The sequence below is a fragment of the Melitaea cinxia genome, chromosome 18 (assembly GCF_905220565.1).
Source record: "Melitaea cinxia chromosome 18, ilMelCinx1.1, whole genome shotgun sequence".
Lineage (NCBI taxonomy): Eukaryota > Metazoa > Arthropoda > Insecta > Lepidoptera > Nymphalidae > Melitaea > Melitaea cinxia.
The window spans coordinates 6,202,291-6,216,409 of NC_059411.1; the positions used below are offsets into that span (position 1 = coordinate 6,202,291).

Consider the following 14,119-nt stretch of genomic DNA (forward strand, 5'->3'; position numbering starts at 1 on the left):
TAGTTGTGTAAACAAAAACATTATTCTTTAACATTATAAATATGCAAAAATTTCAAGTCCAATTATTATGTGTTAAAACATTTAGCCTTGGAATAGATGGGTGTACGAAGGTTGACGACGGATGTTCAGCTAAGTTTTTAGTAGGTATGCGAGTTCTGATATAGCTTTGTAGGGAACCCTAATAACTGACAATGGAGTACTATCATAACAAAAAAGTTTACAGGTTTCTTTCAAGCCTTTAATCCTATTAGCTAATAATATAACTGATCGATTGACTAATTCCGTTCTACATGTATTTTGTGTTCATTTGTGTGCTTAAAAGTAAAAATTGTTCCATCGAGTCATCTACAATTGTATTCAATTCACAAGCCCCTAGTGAGTGTTCGATGTTGAGTACGTGATATATCTAAAAAGATCGTCTTTGTATCCAATTATCAAATCGTGTAGTATGCATTGTGTCCGCTACCGTCTCGTAATATATGAAACTCATTCGATGCTTGACGTTGGAACTGGTTTATTTTGATTTGCGGATAGTTGCTCAATAGCTGCGTCTGCGTATAAGAGAGCGGTCGTCTTCACAGTTGTAAATATGAGTAAATTATATTTTGCCTTAGCGGTTCTATTTGCAATTGCAATATTTGCCGTGAGAAGTGATGAGACGCCATCAGAACAATGCCCAGGTGAGAATACTTTTGTAAATAAATGTTAGCCACGTTACTTGCATACAAAGGTACAATTACATACAAAGGTATAATTTATTCATAAACCTATCCTATATTTTTATTATGTCAATAAGAGTCAAAGTGAACCTCGGTACCTATTTCAATATGTAGTAACTTTTATTTTCTGCGTTTGCAATAAAATTGGCTCCGTTAATAAATATTAGTTCTCAGCTATTTTTACGGTTCCATATTTAAATTATATATATATATATATATATATATATATATATATAATTTATATATATATATCTTCGCGGTTAATGAGTCTACAAATGCTCCTTTCAGATCAATGTCGGATAAATGAGTGCCCATTGTAATGTAATCTAATGCTTACTAATTTAATTTACGAAATTAAACTACAATAGCCATAGGACCAAATTGTATAATGCAAGAGTTTCTAGTATTCCGAAATACGGAAGATTAATGACGACCTGTATTAATGTCCTTGTTTACTTACTATTTTCAGAAACATTTTAAACCTGATTAACTTATTATTTTAACCTTCTTTTAAATGTACCTACGTATTTAAATCATGATTCACTTTTGCAAATCAAAGAGCTCGATTAAAAAAATAATACGTAATTATGTATATATGAAATATCACAATTTTTTTTCTTTAATTTTTAATCAAGAGTGCGATAAGTTAGTAAGTAATACGTCGAAATAATAGAAGCTAAGCGCTCAGGACCCCTAGTAGAGTGGAATCCTGTATTCGAAAATACACAAGTACAAAACCCCGGATGATGGCAAATTTCCGTATGACCTGTATAAACTGTCACGAGTGGGGAATGAATCCGTGATCGCTGACGAAACACTCATTTTTTAATCAGAAAAATCATCTTATATTTATATTTATAAACATTAAGAAATAGTATATACAGAAAATCATAACTAAATAATAGTGCTTATAATGAAACAACTTTTTCGGATTTTATCGCGTTTTATTAAGTTTTATAAATGCCCGACATTTCTGCAAAGTTTCCGCGATAACATCCAAAAAAGTTGCTTCATTATAATGAGTAAAATTCTCGTAAATATTAGAAAACAATAAATTATAGTGCTTTCAAGCACTTTTGTGTTCCTGTAGCGAGTAACGTTACCAGAGCTCCTGAGGAGGATTGGGGGTTGGGTCGACAACGCACTTGTGATGCTTCTGGTGAAGCAGGTGTCTATAAGCTACGGTAACCAGTAGTTATTGTATAAAAAAATATGTTAAGCACTTTTGTGAAATCAAACTAACATAAGATATCACCATCAAAGTATAAACTAAACAATACAATAACGTTTTTCAAATACGATATGGGAATGTAAAAAAAATAGTAGAGTAAAAAAAATACTATTGTTTTATTATATTTTAGGCATTTTAGGACATCCAAAAAAGGCCTTTCAATCCTTTGATTTCGAACAATTGCAATGTCTTATTGAAGCAGGCCGTTACGTCTATTCTAGTTTAAGTATATAAAGGACACTTACTCTTACAAAGAATTACAAAGAACATTTTATTTTTGTTTACTTTGAGTACATATATATTTTTACTATACATTTATATTTATTATTGAGATTACACTAAAGCTTTAGTATTTGAGATAACTAATTTTCATTATAATTCTAAGTACCTATTCTATTTACGTGATCATCGTAGTTGTGGTTTTGTGTATAAATAAAGGTAATACCTACTTAGCTACTAATATTTTTTGTGTCATTAAGAGATCTTGATATCATCATTCTATCCTTCACTCTAACAAATTATACCTATCACTTCAGCCTGTAATATCCCTCTGCTGAGCATAGGCCTCTTTCCCCATGTAGAAGAAGGATCAGGGCTTAATCCGACACGCTGCTCCAATGTGGGTTGGTGGATATACCCTACTTTGAGTAACGATCGCTGTCAGGTTTACATGATAACAACTAGGACCGACGACGGCTTAACGTGCTCCCCGAGGCACGGTGCAGAGACCCACCTAACTATAATGTTAAAATTACCAGTACAGGCTGTAATATCGTGATTTAAGAACGAAATGTTGAAATTACCGCAATGTTTAATAGTTACAAAAATTGCAGAAATTACAAAAAGTACAAAACATGAAATAAAATGTAAGGAAGTGAAAGTAAACGAAATATTTAAGCAAAAATGTAAAATAAACCAAATATAAAAAAAGAGTTTTTACGCCCTCACTAGAAAAAGATCTGGGTCTCTGGTGCGTAGGGTACGGGGTAGTGAAAACCGAATTCTGGGCATGATATCCAGTAGACTGGATGGCATAAACGTGAATCATTGCTGTGCCGTTGCAAATGGAACGAGGCAGCGGTGATTCGTGTGTATTGTAACATTTATTAGTAATATTCATTTATTTTAAAAAAAATGTAATAATTCAATTAACATACATAGTATGTAAGAAATATTGTTTACTAGCCAAAATGAGTCACTGGTTACTTAATCAAGAATATTATTATTATTATAAAGTAAACACTACCTTGTAATAAGAACAATTTACGATTTTATAAGTGTTTAATTGTAACTAGTGGTCGCCCAATGGTCGAAATTCGACGATAATAAAATTAATTTAAATTATAAGTTTGAATATATACAAAAGAGTATATTCAAATACATTTATTTATTTATTTAACAATTTTTATACGTACAGGCTTATACACAATATTTTGTCATGGAGACTCACGTATAATGGGTGTGCTTATCCCTGTAAGAGATTTCTTCCAGCACACCCAAAAAGGAACGGTTACAGACAGAAATTAAAGTAGGTAGACGTACAAACGAAAATATTAAATCATTGACATATATATATATATATATATATATATATATATATACAATATACACGCGCGCACACACACACACACACGCACATATATACACACACATATACGGACATGCACACGCTAACATATACTCACACAGAACATATAGGTACATGGTAGTAAAATAAAGGCATATTTAATATCACTCGATTTAGAGCAAAGTCCAAGATAACAAAGATGCCTGTGTTAGAAATTCTTTACGTTAATGATATAGGCATGTCTCATGTCCAGCGACATGGAGCACCTTCAAAGGTATATAGATGCTTTACATCAAAACGTGCCAACGATTTGGGTAACAAGACCCAAATCTTAAAACAACCACCTAGGGGTAGCGAGGCTGATCCAATAGTCCTGAAACTGGATGAAAAACGGCTGAGAGGAGTATGCCAATTTAAATATCTCGGAAACAATATGAGGAATGACTTGACCTTGACTTCGGAAATTATAGCGCGCATCTCCGTCACTGCTACCTGTTTTAAACGGCTCAATGGTTGTATCTAGGGGTTTCATGGTCTCAAACTGAGCACGAAAATTAGTGCGCTAATCATTCCCACCCTCTTATATGGAGCAGAAACATGGCATTTAAAACTAAATGCGGATTACAGAGCCATATTAGGGCCATCAGAGAAATAAGTCATGACTCTCTGGGTCGCCGTTATCGAAATCGATGACGAGGACTATACCTATATAGTGTGTGTAACGTTTTTTAATTGATTTTATGTATTTTTTATTCATAATTAAAAAAATATTAACATTCTGCACTGCTTCTGATATAAACTATAGTGTCCGAAATTTCATACTCCCGCCGTCCGCGCAATTTTTGTAAAAAGGGTTACAAACTTTTTGCTTCACGTATTAATATATACAGATAGGTATAAGCAATCATCCATAACTCAATTTTGCATACGCTTGCAGTTCTGGTTAGCGGTTGACCGCGACTAAGCCCAAACAGGTCGTACCTATACAGATTTGAAATAGAGTAGCTGATAATAATAAAAATATCCCTTACTAAAGTAAGTTGTGTATTATGAAAGCATTAAAAAGTACACTAAAAATATACCACATATTTATAGATTTTATATAAAAGCCTAATTAGTTACTTAAATTTTATTTTTAGTCAACAAATAATTCCAAAAAGTATGTCCCTCTTTACGGGTCAAATTCCTAATAATTATTTTTTTAATTTTTTATAATAAAACCAAAGCACGAATGAAGTTTTTACAATTCCAGCTTCAGAAAAGGCAGACTAGTAGATAACGTAACCAAATATTTAAGTTACAAAACAAGTAATAAAAAAAGTAAGTAGGTACTATAAGTAGTACATTAGTAAAGCCAGGTAACCCGTCGTATCGTTTCGGCCATACATAAATATTGGGATTCAAACCGGCAGACAACGTGGTCCCAAGAAATATTTTGTTTGATCTTTGTACTCCTTTTTGTTCCTTCAAAACCTGTTTACTTTGGAATGACGACTGGTTTTTGTTTCATGGAATAAAATCAAAATAAATTTGCATATTTTTTATACATACGGATTATTACAGATATCAAAGATGTCAAATGGGCCTAATGCGAACGTGATTATAATTTAAATTATATGACCCGATGCGGACGTAATTATAATTTAAATTATCCAAAAAAATGAGTTTACTGTTTGTTTTTTTTAATGTCATATCAATAATCCGTTCCAACGGGGATCGAACCTGCATCTCCAAGTCTCCCAACTAACCGCGTCGGTGCTTTAGCCAATTAAGCTTTGGAACGATGTACAAGGTAGATCGAAATTTTTGATACGATTTTTTTTTATATTCGGTTCTAAGCGTCCGCAGCGTCGATAGTCGGAGATGCAGGTTCGATCCCAGCAGAAACGGATTTTTAATATGATATAAAAATGTTTAGAAATCCCTAATGTGTGGGTAACACAAAAATAAATAACAAGAATTAAAAATAGCATTGTGTCGTCTCCTGTCAAAGAATTCATTGTAATATGAACTTCAAATAGTTACGAGTGCTGTAAAGGACTCACTATAGAGGGCGCAGCGCACACCAAATGGAACAACAACCAAATGTAATGGATTTGGTTTCGAAAAAACAGAACCGAAAAATAGTGCAGCCTTTATCGAAGTTTATTATCAGAATGTGAGAAGTCTTCGTTCAAAGTTAAATACTTTTTGTTTTAATATTGAGTCATTAAATACCGATTTAATTGCTATTTCGAAAACATGTAATGATTCAATAATGGACGCTGAGATAGTGCCGCCCGGCTATCAGATTCTAAGATGTATGTGTATATATATATTTATGTATTTGTGTGTATATATACACAAATACATACGCTTCAGCCTGTAATATCCCACTACTGGGCAAAGGCCTCTTCCCCATGTAGGAGAAGAATCAGAGCTTAATCCACCACGCTGCTCCAATGCGGGTTGGCGGATATATTCCCTACTATGAGTAACGATCGCTATCAGGTGTACATGATAACAACCGGGACCGACGACTTAACGTGCTCTCCGAGGCACGGTGGGGAGACCCACAAGGACTGCACAAACACCCAGACCACGGCAAACACCTGTATGGCCAATACAAATGTTTGTCATGTGCTGGGATCGAACCCGCAACCGCCAACGCAACAGGTACAATCCATGGCTGTAACCGTTGCACCAACGCGGCGTCTATAAATACATATATACTGTATATATATATATATATGTATATATATATATATGCATATATATATATGTATGTATGTATATAGTGTATGGGTAGTCTGGTTGCACAATAATTATGTAGGTATTTAATATTAAGGTTTCCTATGTAAGCTAGTTTTAGTTGCAACAAAGTTGTTTTTTTATTACACACAAGACATACGAGCTGTTTAAAATTATGAAATGCGACACAAGTCTTAGAACTTAAACATAAATAATATAATTGTGTTTGCTCACAAATAAAAAAAATCTGACTTCAATATCGACAAGAAATACATCGTAAGTACGAGTAGTAGACGAAAAACTAGTCAAGTAAATACGCGCTATCAAAGATTACTCAAAAAGTAGAAATCATATTTCGATCACATTTAAATGAGACTACATGACAAGCATTAGGTTTCAATTTAAGTAATCATCATCAAAAACGGTACACCTAATGAAAAGTTGTGCAATCTAATACAACATAGGTCGCACTTTCTCACTAGACGCTGTTAATTGGTTCCGTTCCTATCTTTATGATCGCGCACAAAGCATTCAAACCATCGACAAGCTCTCTTCATGCAGCCGTCTCAGAGCTGGAGTACCTCAGGGTGGTGTTCTTTCCCTCTTCTGTTCTCCATATTTATTAATTCTTTAACTTATATCCTCTTATTTCTCTTCCTTTTCATTTATATGCTGATGACTTGCAGATCTATCTGACAACTCCTGTTGACGATATGGCTACAGCAATTGGTCGTGTTAACCAGGAACTTGCAGTTATTTGTTCTTGGTGTAAATCGTATGGACTGTTGATAAATCCTAATAAGTCGCAAATTTCCATGATAGGTAATTCTATACAGATACCCAAATTGAATGTTTCCTGTCTTCCTCCTGTCTGTTTTGGTGGCTCCAAATTAGAATTTCATAACAGTAACAAAAATCTAGGCCTCATTCTAGACTGCACACTTTCTTGGAGACCTCAAGTTGCTGAGATCATTCGCAAAATATATGCTGCGATCACAAAGAAAAAGGCACATTGAAAAAGTGGCAAAATTTCTTGCCTATCAAAACAAAAATATCACGTGCCCACACACTTCTTTTCCCTATTCGTTATTACGCTGATGTCTGCCATTCTGACCTGTCTGAAACTCTCCTTAATAAACTTGAACGCCTTCAAAACATGATCATCAGATTCATATTTGGTTTAAAAAAGTACGATCGTATCTCAGATTATCGAGCACAGCTTAACTGGCTTAAAATAGGAGAACGCCGCAACATAAATTTTTTATCTTTTCTCTACTCTAAGGATATAGGGATAGATCCTTTTCCATTCCACTACTCCCACATACCTAAAAAAATGTTTCACTTTTCTTGGTTTGGACGTCCCTAGTACGTAAAGCCTTCGTTCTCAGGTTGACAACAGACTTAAACATCCTATATTGCACAGTTAACGTTACAGCGAATCTTTTTGTGTTAAGGCCGTGAAACTGTGGCATGCCCTCCGGAATCGCTATTTAGCAATAAGATCGCCTTTGTACATCTTGTATTGTATCTTTCTTTATATGTGTCTGTATTTCGGTGTACATTAAGAATAAATAAATAAATAAATAGGTCGACGAAAAAATAGTCAACATCATCACTTCCTCATCATGAAATCGACAAAAAAATAGTCAAGTAAATACGCATTATTAGATGTAACTCGAAAAGTAGGTATCTACTTGTCAGATCTCAATTAAATTTAAATGGGACCACACGACACGCAACACCTTTGATTAAAAAAAAACATTGAAATCGGTCGACCCAGTCCAAAGTTCTGAGGTACCTACGATGTACTCGTAGTAAAAAAATACACACGAAATGAGCACCTCTTCTTTTTTTGGAAGTCGGTTAGTAATATTTGTATCTACGTGTGTATACATTATTATGTATGTGTGCATTTATATATTGTATAATTATGTATTTATATTATATTTTTATTATCTATATGTTTAGATTGTACACGCTAATTTTGCGATTGTTTTATAAGTTTCCTGTAGCAGGACTACTGGAAGAGATTCCATCATGGGATAAGTAGTGCCTTTGTACCAGCATTGTTTATAAGAGCTTTTTTTAGAGCTTTTGCTATCCTAGTGTACATAAATTGTTAAATAAATAAATATAATTGTATTTTATGGGAAAAATATTACGAAAACGCAAGTATTTTCATTTCATTCAATTTTTCTTTCAAAATATATTCCACAGGCGATCAAATATGAAATTATTTAGTAAGTATTTCTTGTCGACAAAGATAAACTCATTTCTACAAAAGGTATCTGTATTATGAGCACTAACATCTATCATAGAAAACGACTTGCGACATCACTACTTATACGTACTTTGGCATAGTGTTCTCCCTAGCTATCGCGGATAGATATTTATTGTTGGGACAACAAGTGGGCCTTGTTTTTTTTAATTTGTATTAATATTTGAAGTAAAGCTTTTTTACGCACGCTTGACTTGGGGTGTAAACTGGTGAATGCGTGACGAGAGCGTTATGTATGCTTAGATCTTTAAAACTACGCAACGGATTTTAATGCGGTTTTCTTTTGTAAATAGAGTGATTCCAGAGAAAGGTTTATATGTATAATTATAATAGTAATATAGCATAATAGTAATAGTAGATGAACACTGTCATTTTTTGCAACCGTCGAAGCCAGGGCGGGTCGCTAGTGTATGTATAATTTGTTAAAACCATTAATACAATTATTGTTATTCAGCTGTTACTTGCAAAGGCATTATGGTGCATACTTAACACATTCGTGGACAGTACTGCCTGTGGGCGTCAATCGAGTCAAAAGTAATACGACAGTACGCCTGTTGACGTCGAAATTTTTACTCACATAAAAACAGTACGCTTGTAGACGTATTATTTTAGAGGCTTTCACAGGGAAGGGCAACATGTACTGTCACCGCAGACATTCTTTGGACTTTGTACTGTCACCACACAATATTTAAAAAAATGTTCAAAGAAGGTACCTACACACACACATTCTCATTTTTTTGGTTCCCTTCTTACACACACTACGCCCATAGCCGCCGTGTTTTCATACAAACTGTCCAGTACTGCGCAGTTGCGGGGCGCCGACAGGTCGCTATGTGTTTTCGCGCGCAATCATTATTGCAAAAGTAAGTATTGCTTGATTTCACCGTAATTTTGTTATTTTATAAATACTAAATACTGTTATTAGTGTAGTTACATATTTAAATTATTTATTTATGAGGCTAAAGTATGTTTATAACGTGTTTTAGTTGAGCTAAACTCGAAACAAATAATTTTCAGATGGCATTTCGCGATTCATACGAAAAAGAGCAAAAGCGGCTCCAGGATCTATTTGATGCAGTGTCTTCTCCTGAATCATGTGAAGACCCCTTTGCTGATGATGGAGGCTTTGGATCTGACGTAGACTATGAACCATCGGGTGAAGGATGTTCGAGTTCCGAGGACGAAGCTCAGGCTTCACAAATTAGACAAGTAAGACGTAACAGAGCAAGAGTGTCCTCTGGTGACTCTAATTCCACCTCCTCTAGTGATACAGATGACTCTGAAGAACGTAACCAAAGGGATATAGTAACTTCTGACATCCGCGTAAGTCATGAACATACTCAACTATTACCATCTGATGTGCATGTAAATGAGAGTACTAATTTACCAAACCCTGATACTGCTACTTATAGTCAAAGGTCCTCCGATATAACTGAACCTCTTACAGAAGAATCGTGGTCTTCCACTATTGCTGATATACCAGATTTCAATTTCGATAGCTCTCAGTGTGGTATTACCGTAAATATTGATGGCATTAGCCAAGTTCTTGATTTTTTTCACCTTGTTTTTCCATCAAGCTATATAGAATACCTGGTAAACTGTACTAACAATTATGGAAAAACTTTATGCAACAGTAATAGGCCTCATACTAGACACAGCCGCAAAATTACGTATCGTGAAGTTACACCTGAAGAAATGTTGAAATTTCTCGGACTTACACTCCTCAAAGGTCTCATAAAATGTCCTAAACGACGACACGTATTTTCATTATCTGATCCACTTTATTATCATCCCATATTTAGCTTCGTGATGTCAGGACGGAGATATGAGCAAATTTTACGCTGTATTTACGTATCAGAATTGGATGCAAAGGGCGAAAATAAAATTGTAAAATTTATTGATATGATGACACTAAACTTTCGACAAGTATATAATGCTGATAAAGAACTTTCATTGGATGAATCGCTCCTTTTGTTTCGGGGTCGCTTGCACTTTCGTCAATATATCAAGTCTAAAAAAGCCCGCTATGGCATCAAGTTTTACGAACTGACCACTCACGATGGCTATGTGCTAAATATAAAAATGTACTCTGGTAAAGAAGCAATAGAAGAAAACACGAGTGAAACTGAATCTAAGACTGAAAAACTAGTTTTGAGATTAATGCGCCCCTATTTGCTACGTGGTCATCATATTTTTATGGATAATTTCTATAATTCAGTAAATTTATCAAGGAAATTACTCGATCTGAAAACCCATTCCACTGGAACCTTGCGTACAAATCGGAAAGGAAATCCTGCATATATTGTAAAGAAAAAGCTAAAGAAAGGTGAGCATGTATGGGCCAGGAAGGATAAAATTTACGTTTCAAAATGGAAAGATAAACGTCCAGTAGTGATGATTACCACGGCCCAACACCCTTTGATTGTTGAAGTAAGAAATAGATTTGGCAAGACAAGACCAAAACCTGCAGAAGTGGAGCTTTATAATAGAAATATGTCAGGTATAGACAGGTCCGATCAAATGATCTCATATTATTCGTGCCCTCGAAAAACCATCAGATGGTATAAAAAGGTATTCTTCCATATCCTGGATATTGCGGTGTCGAATGCTTACTTTCTTTTCAAAAAATATAGAAAAAACAATGCCCCCACATACAATTATATAAACTACCGAGAAGAATTGATTAAAGTGATGATTGGGATCAGTGGAAGAAATATTAAGCCAAAAGACATGATCAGTCAAAGGAGTATACATGATAACAGACGATTTCGCCCAAGTACGAGTACATTATCTACTCCGTCAGCCAATATTCCTGTTGCTGAAAATGTTACAACTGGCCATTGGCCTGAACAAATGTTATCTCGGCCTGGTACCTCGAAAAAGTTTGCCTTCCTTAAATGCAAAGTTTGCTCAAAAAATAACATTAGAAAGGAAACGAGCTATCGTTGTAAGGGATGTCCAGATAAGCCCCCACTGTGTCCATCATGTTTTGAGGCTTACCATGGTCATAATTAATATTGTACCCAATTAAAATATAAAGTTGATTGTGATAAATGTAAATTTATAAGACTGATTATTAATTTTCTAATTACAATAAGACTGATTGTTATATTTTAATTGAGTTGATTTTTGAGAAGATTTAATTTAGTTTATAAATATCGTTTGTTTTTGTAATCAATACAGAAAAATAAATGTAACTGTGATTTTTCTTTGTATTTTTGAATAAAAATACCTGAAATTTACCGACAAACATTTTGTTTTATTAAATTACCTTCACACAAACATAGACGTCGAAAAGCGTATGTGTCACTATGCTTATTGTCCACGGCATAAATATGACACTACGGATATTGGCGTTTACGCCTCAAGACGTACTGCCAACTATATACTGTATAAATATTAACTATGTGACAGTACGCCTTATGACGTTTACGTCTATATCCGTACTGTCATATCACGTGATAAAAAAAAGTTCAGTTATGACACTACGCCTATGGGCAATGTATGAAAAATAGTACTGTCTTAGTACCCACATCTTAAAGGAAAGTACTGTCCATGAACGTGTTAATGAACAGATGATCGTGTACACACAAAAAAACATATAAAACATACCTTACACATATTTTAAACTATTAGTGAAATAATTTGAACTGCTTAGAGTTATCTATAATATAAAAATGAGTCGCTGAATGTGTTACTCGAGAACGGTTGGACCGATTTCGCTAATTCTTTTTTAAAAATATTCCTTGAAGTACGAGGATGGTTCTTACGGAAAGAAAAATTCTAAAAAAAAAAAATTTAAATTTCCTGAAAAAGTCTAAAAACAACACTTTTCTATACTCCCATACAAAAGATTTGTGATAATACTTAAAAGTCAATTTGAACTTTAATACCATACGATAAATTTTGTGTTAGGCGATACGAAGTTCGCCGGGTCAGCTAGTATATTATATATAGCTTACTATGCTTAATTTTATTGATCAAAATTTATTGCAACTCTGCTACTGACGTACTCTTCAAAAGTTTTTCATATAATGTAAGATAATTATAGAAAAATAGAAACATTAAGTAGTTCAAACTTTATAAAGTTATTTTTGAATACAAGCTCTTTATTATTAGACAAATCGAGATTTTCGAAAACATTTTCATACAAATAAACAATGTAGGTATACACTCCTATATAACTTAAACATAAGTTTATATTTTTTTCAGGTGAAGAATTCGACAATCTTCATGAGAGAATTCAGGTCCTACCTTGTGGCAAGTCACGTTGCAAGCTCCGCAAAGGCACAAACACGACTGTCGTTTTCAAATTTAAGCCAAGTAATTACAGCTTCATTTTTATAAGTATTATTTTGCAGTCATAAATAATCACTTAATATACTTAATTATCGTATACTTGAACACATCATTGAAGTAGAATACGTCAGGAAATATTTTGTTCAAAATTTAGAGCAGTCCGACCGGGGGAGTACCTCAACCTTATAGAAGATCAGAGCTTAGTAATACTGATCTTAAGTACTGTTGTGTTCCTGTGGTGAAAAGGGTAGAGTCAGGGCTGGGGTCTATAATATATATCGCAGTTGCTATACACCTGATATTGCAGGCGTACAAAAATACTGTACCAAAGTTCATACAGTTATGATTAAAGTTGCTGTTACAGTCATTTTAAATGTAACAGAACACAGTTGACTAATTTAGCAGGTTTTCTTTCAAGTACGGCCTTAAAGTGTGTTCCTGGAAAATATTTAATTTCTTTTTTGTCGAAACTAATTCTAGTAATATTTATTGTTGATATTTTCAGAAAACGTTGTAAATGAACTAACAAACGACGTCTACGCTATAATCGGTGGTCTTCCGTTGCCATTCGTTGGCGTCGCTGGCGTGAGTGCTTGCACGCAGATAAAACACGCTGATACTGGAGAATCCGCGCCGTGCCCCTTAGAGCCTAACAAGGAATACGTTTACACTAATGTTTTCCCTATACTGGACGTATATCCTCAAGTGGCACTTCGTGTCCATTGGGCGCTTAGAGATGGCAACACGGATGTTGTTTGTTTTGAAGTACCAGCTGTCATTACAGCAGCAGCTAAGAAGAATTAAGCCTCTAAAAACATATCTTGCCTTTTCTTAAAGTAGTTAGAATGATTTTAACGGGCATAATTTAATGAAAGATTAAGTTGACATTGTAATATTACTGTTAATCTTAATTATGTAAAAAATAAACATTGAAACACGTTGTAATATAAAATGTATTTATTTTTTAGTACACAATTATTATATATCATTTATTAATGTATGTAAGCAATAACAATTTATATTTTTTTCTTGAATATTTATTTATCACAGAATCGCTATGACATTTGTTCGATTTTTTAGGAAACCATGTATTGAAATTCTAAAATATGCAAGTATATTAAACGCTTTAAATGAATATACTTAGAAGGAGATTGTTTAGTTTTCTTTTGATAATTCAAAAATATGAAATACTATTTTACTGTATGAAATTATGAATTAAGGATCATATTCATCTAGGAAATACAAGTGTCTAAATAATGGCACAGTTAGCTTATGGTTAGGTTGTCTTCAACGGA

The 14,119-nt window shown here is 34.0% G+C and overlaps 1 protein-coding gene across 1 annotated transcript; it reads left to right on the plus strand.

Annotated features, from left to right (window-relative positions):
• Positions 1-469: 469 nt before the first annotated feature.
• Positions 470-13,776, plus strand: LOC123662217 (ecdysteroid-regulated 16 kDa protein-like). Its single transcript, XM_045597091.1, has 3 exons — positions 470-680; positions 12,738-12,848; positions 13,330-13,776. The coding sequence occupies exons 1-3, from the start codon at positions 590-592 to the stop codon at positions 13,626-13,628; spliced, it is 501 nt and encodes a 166-aa protein (XP_045453047.1). The 5' UTR covers positions 470-589; the 3' UTR covers positions 13,629-13,776.
• Positions 13,777-14,119: the final 343 nt, after the last annotated feature.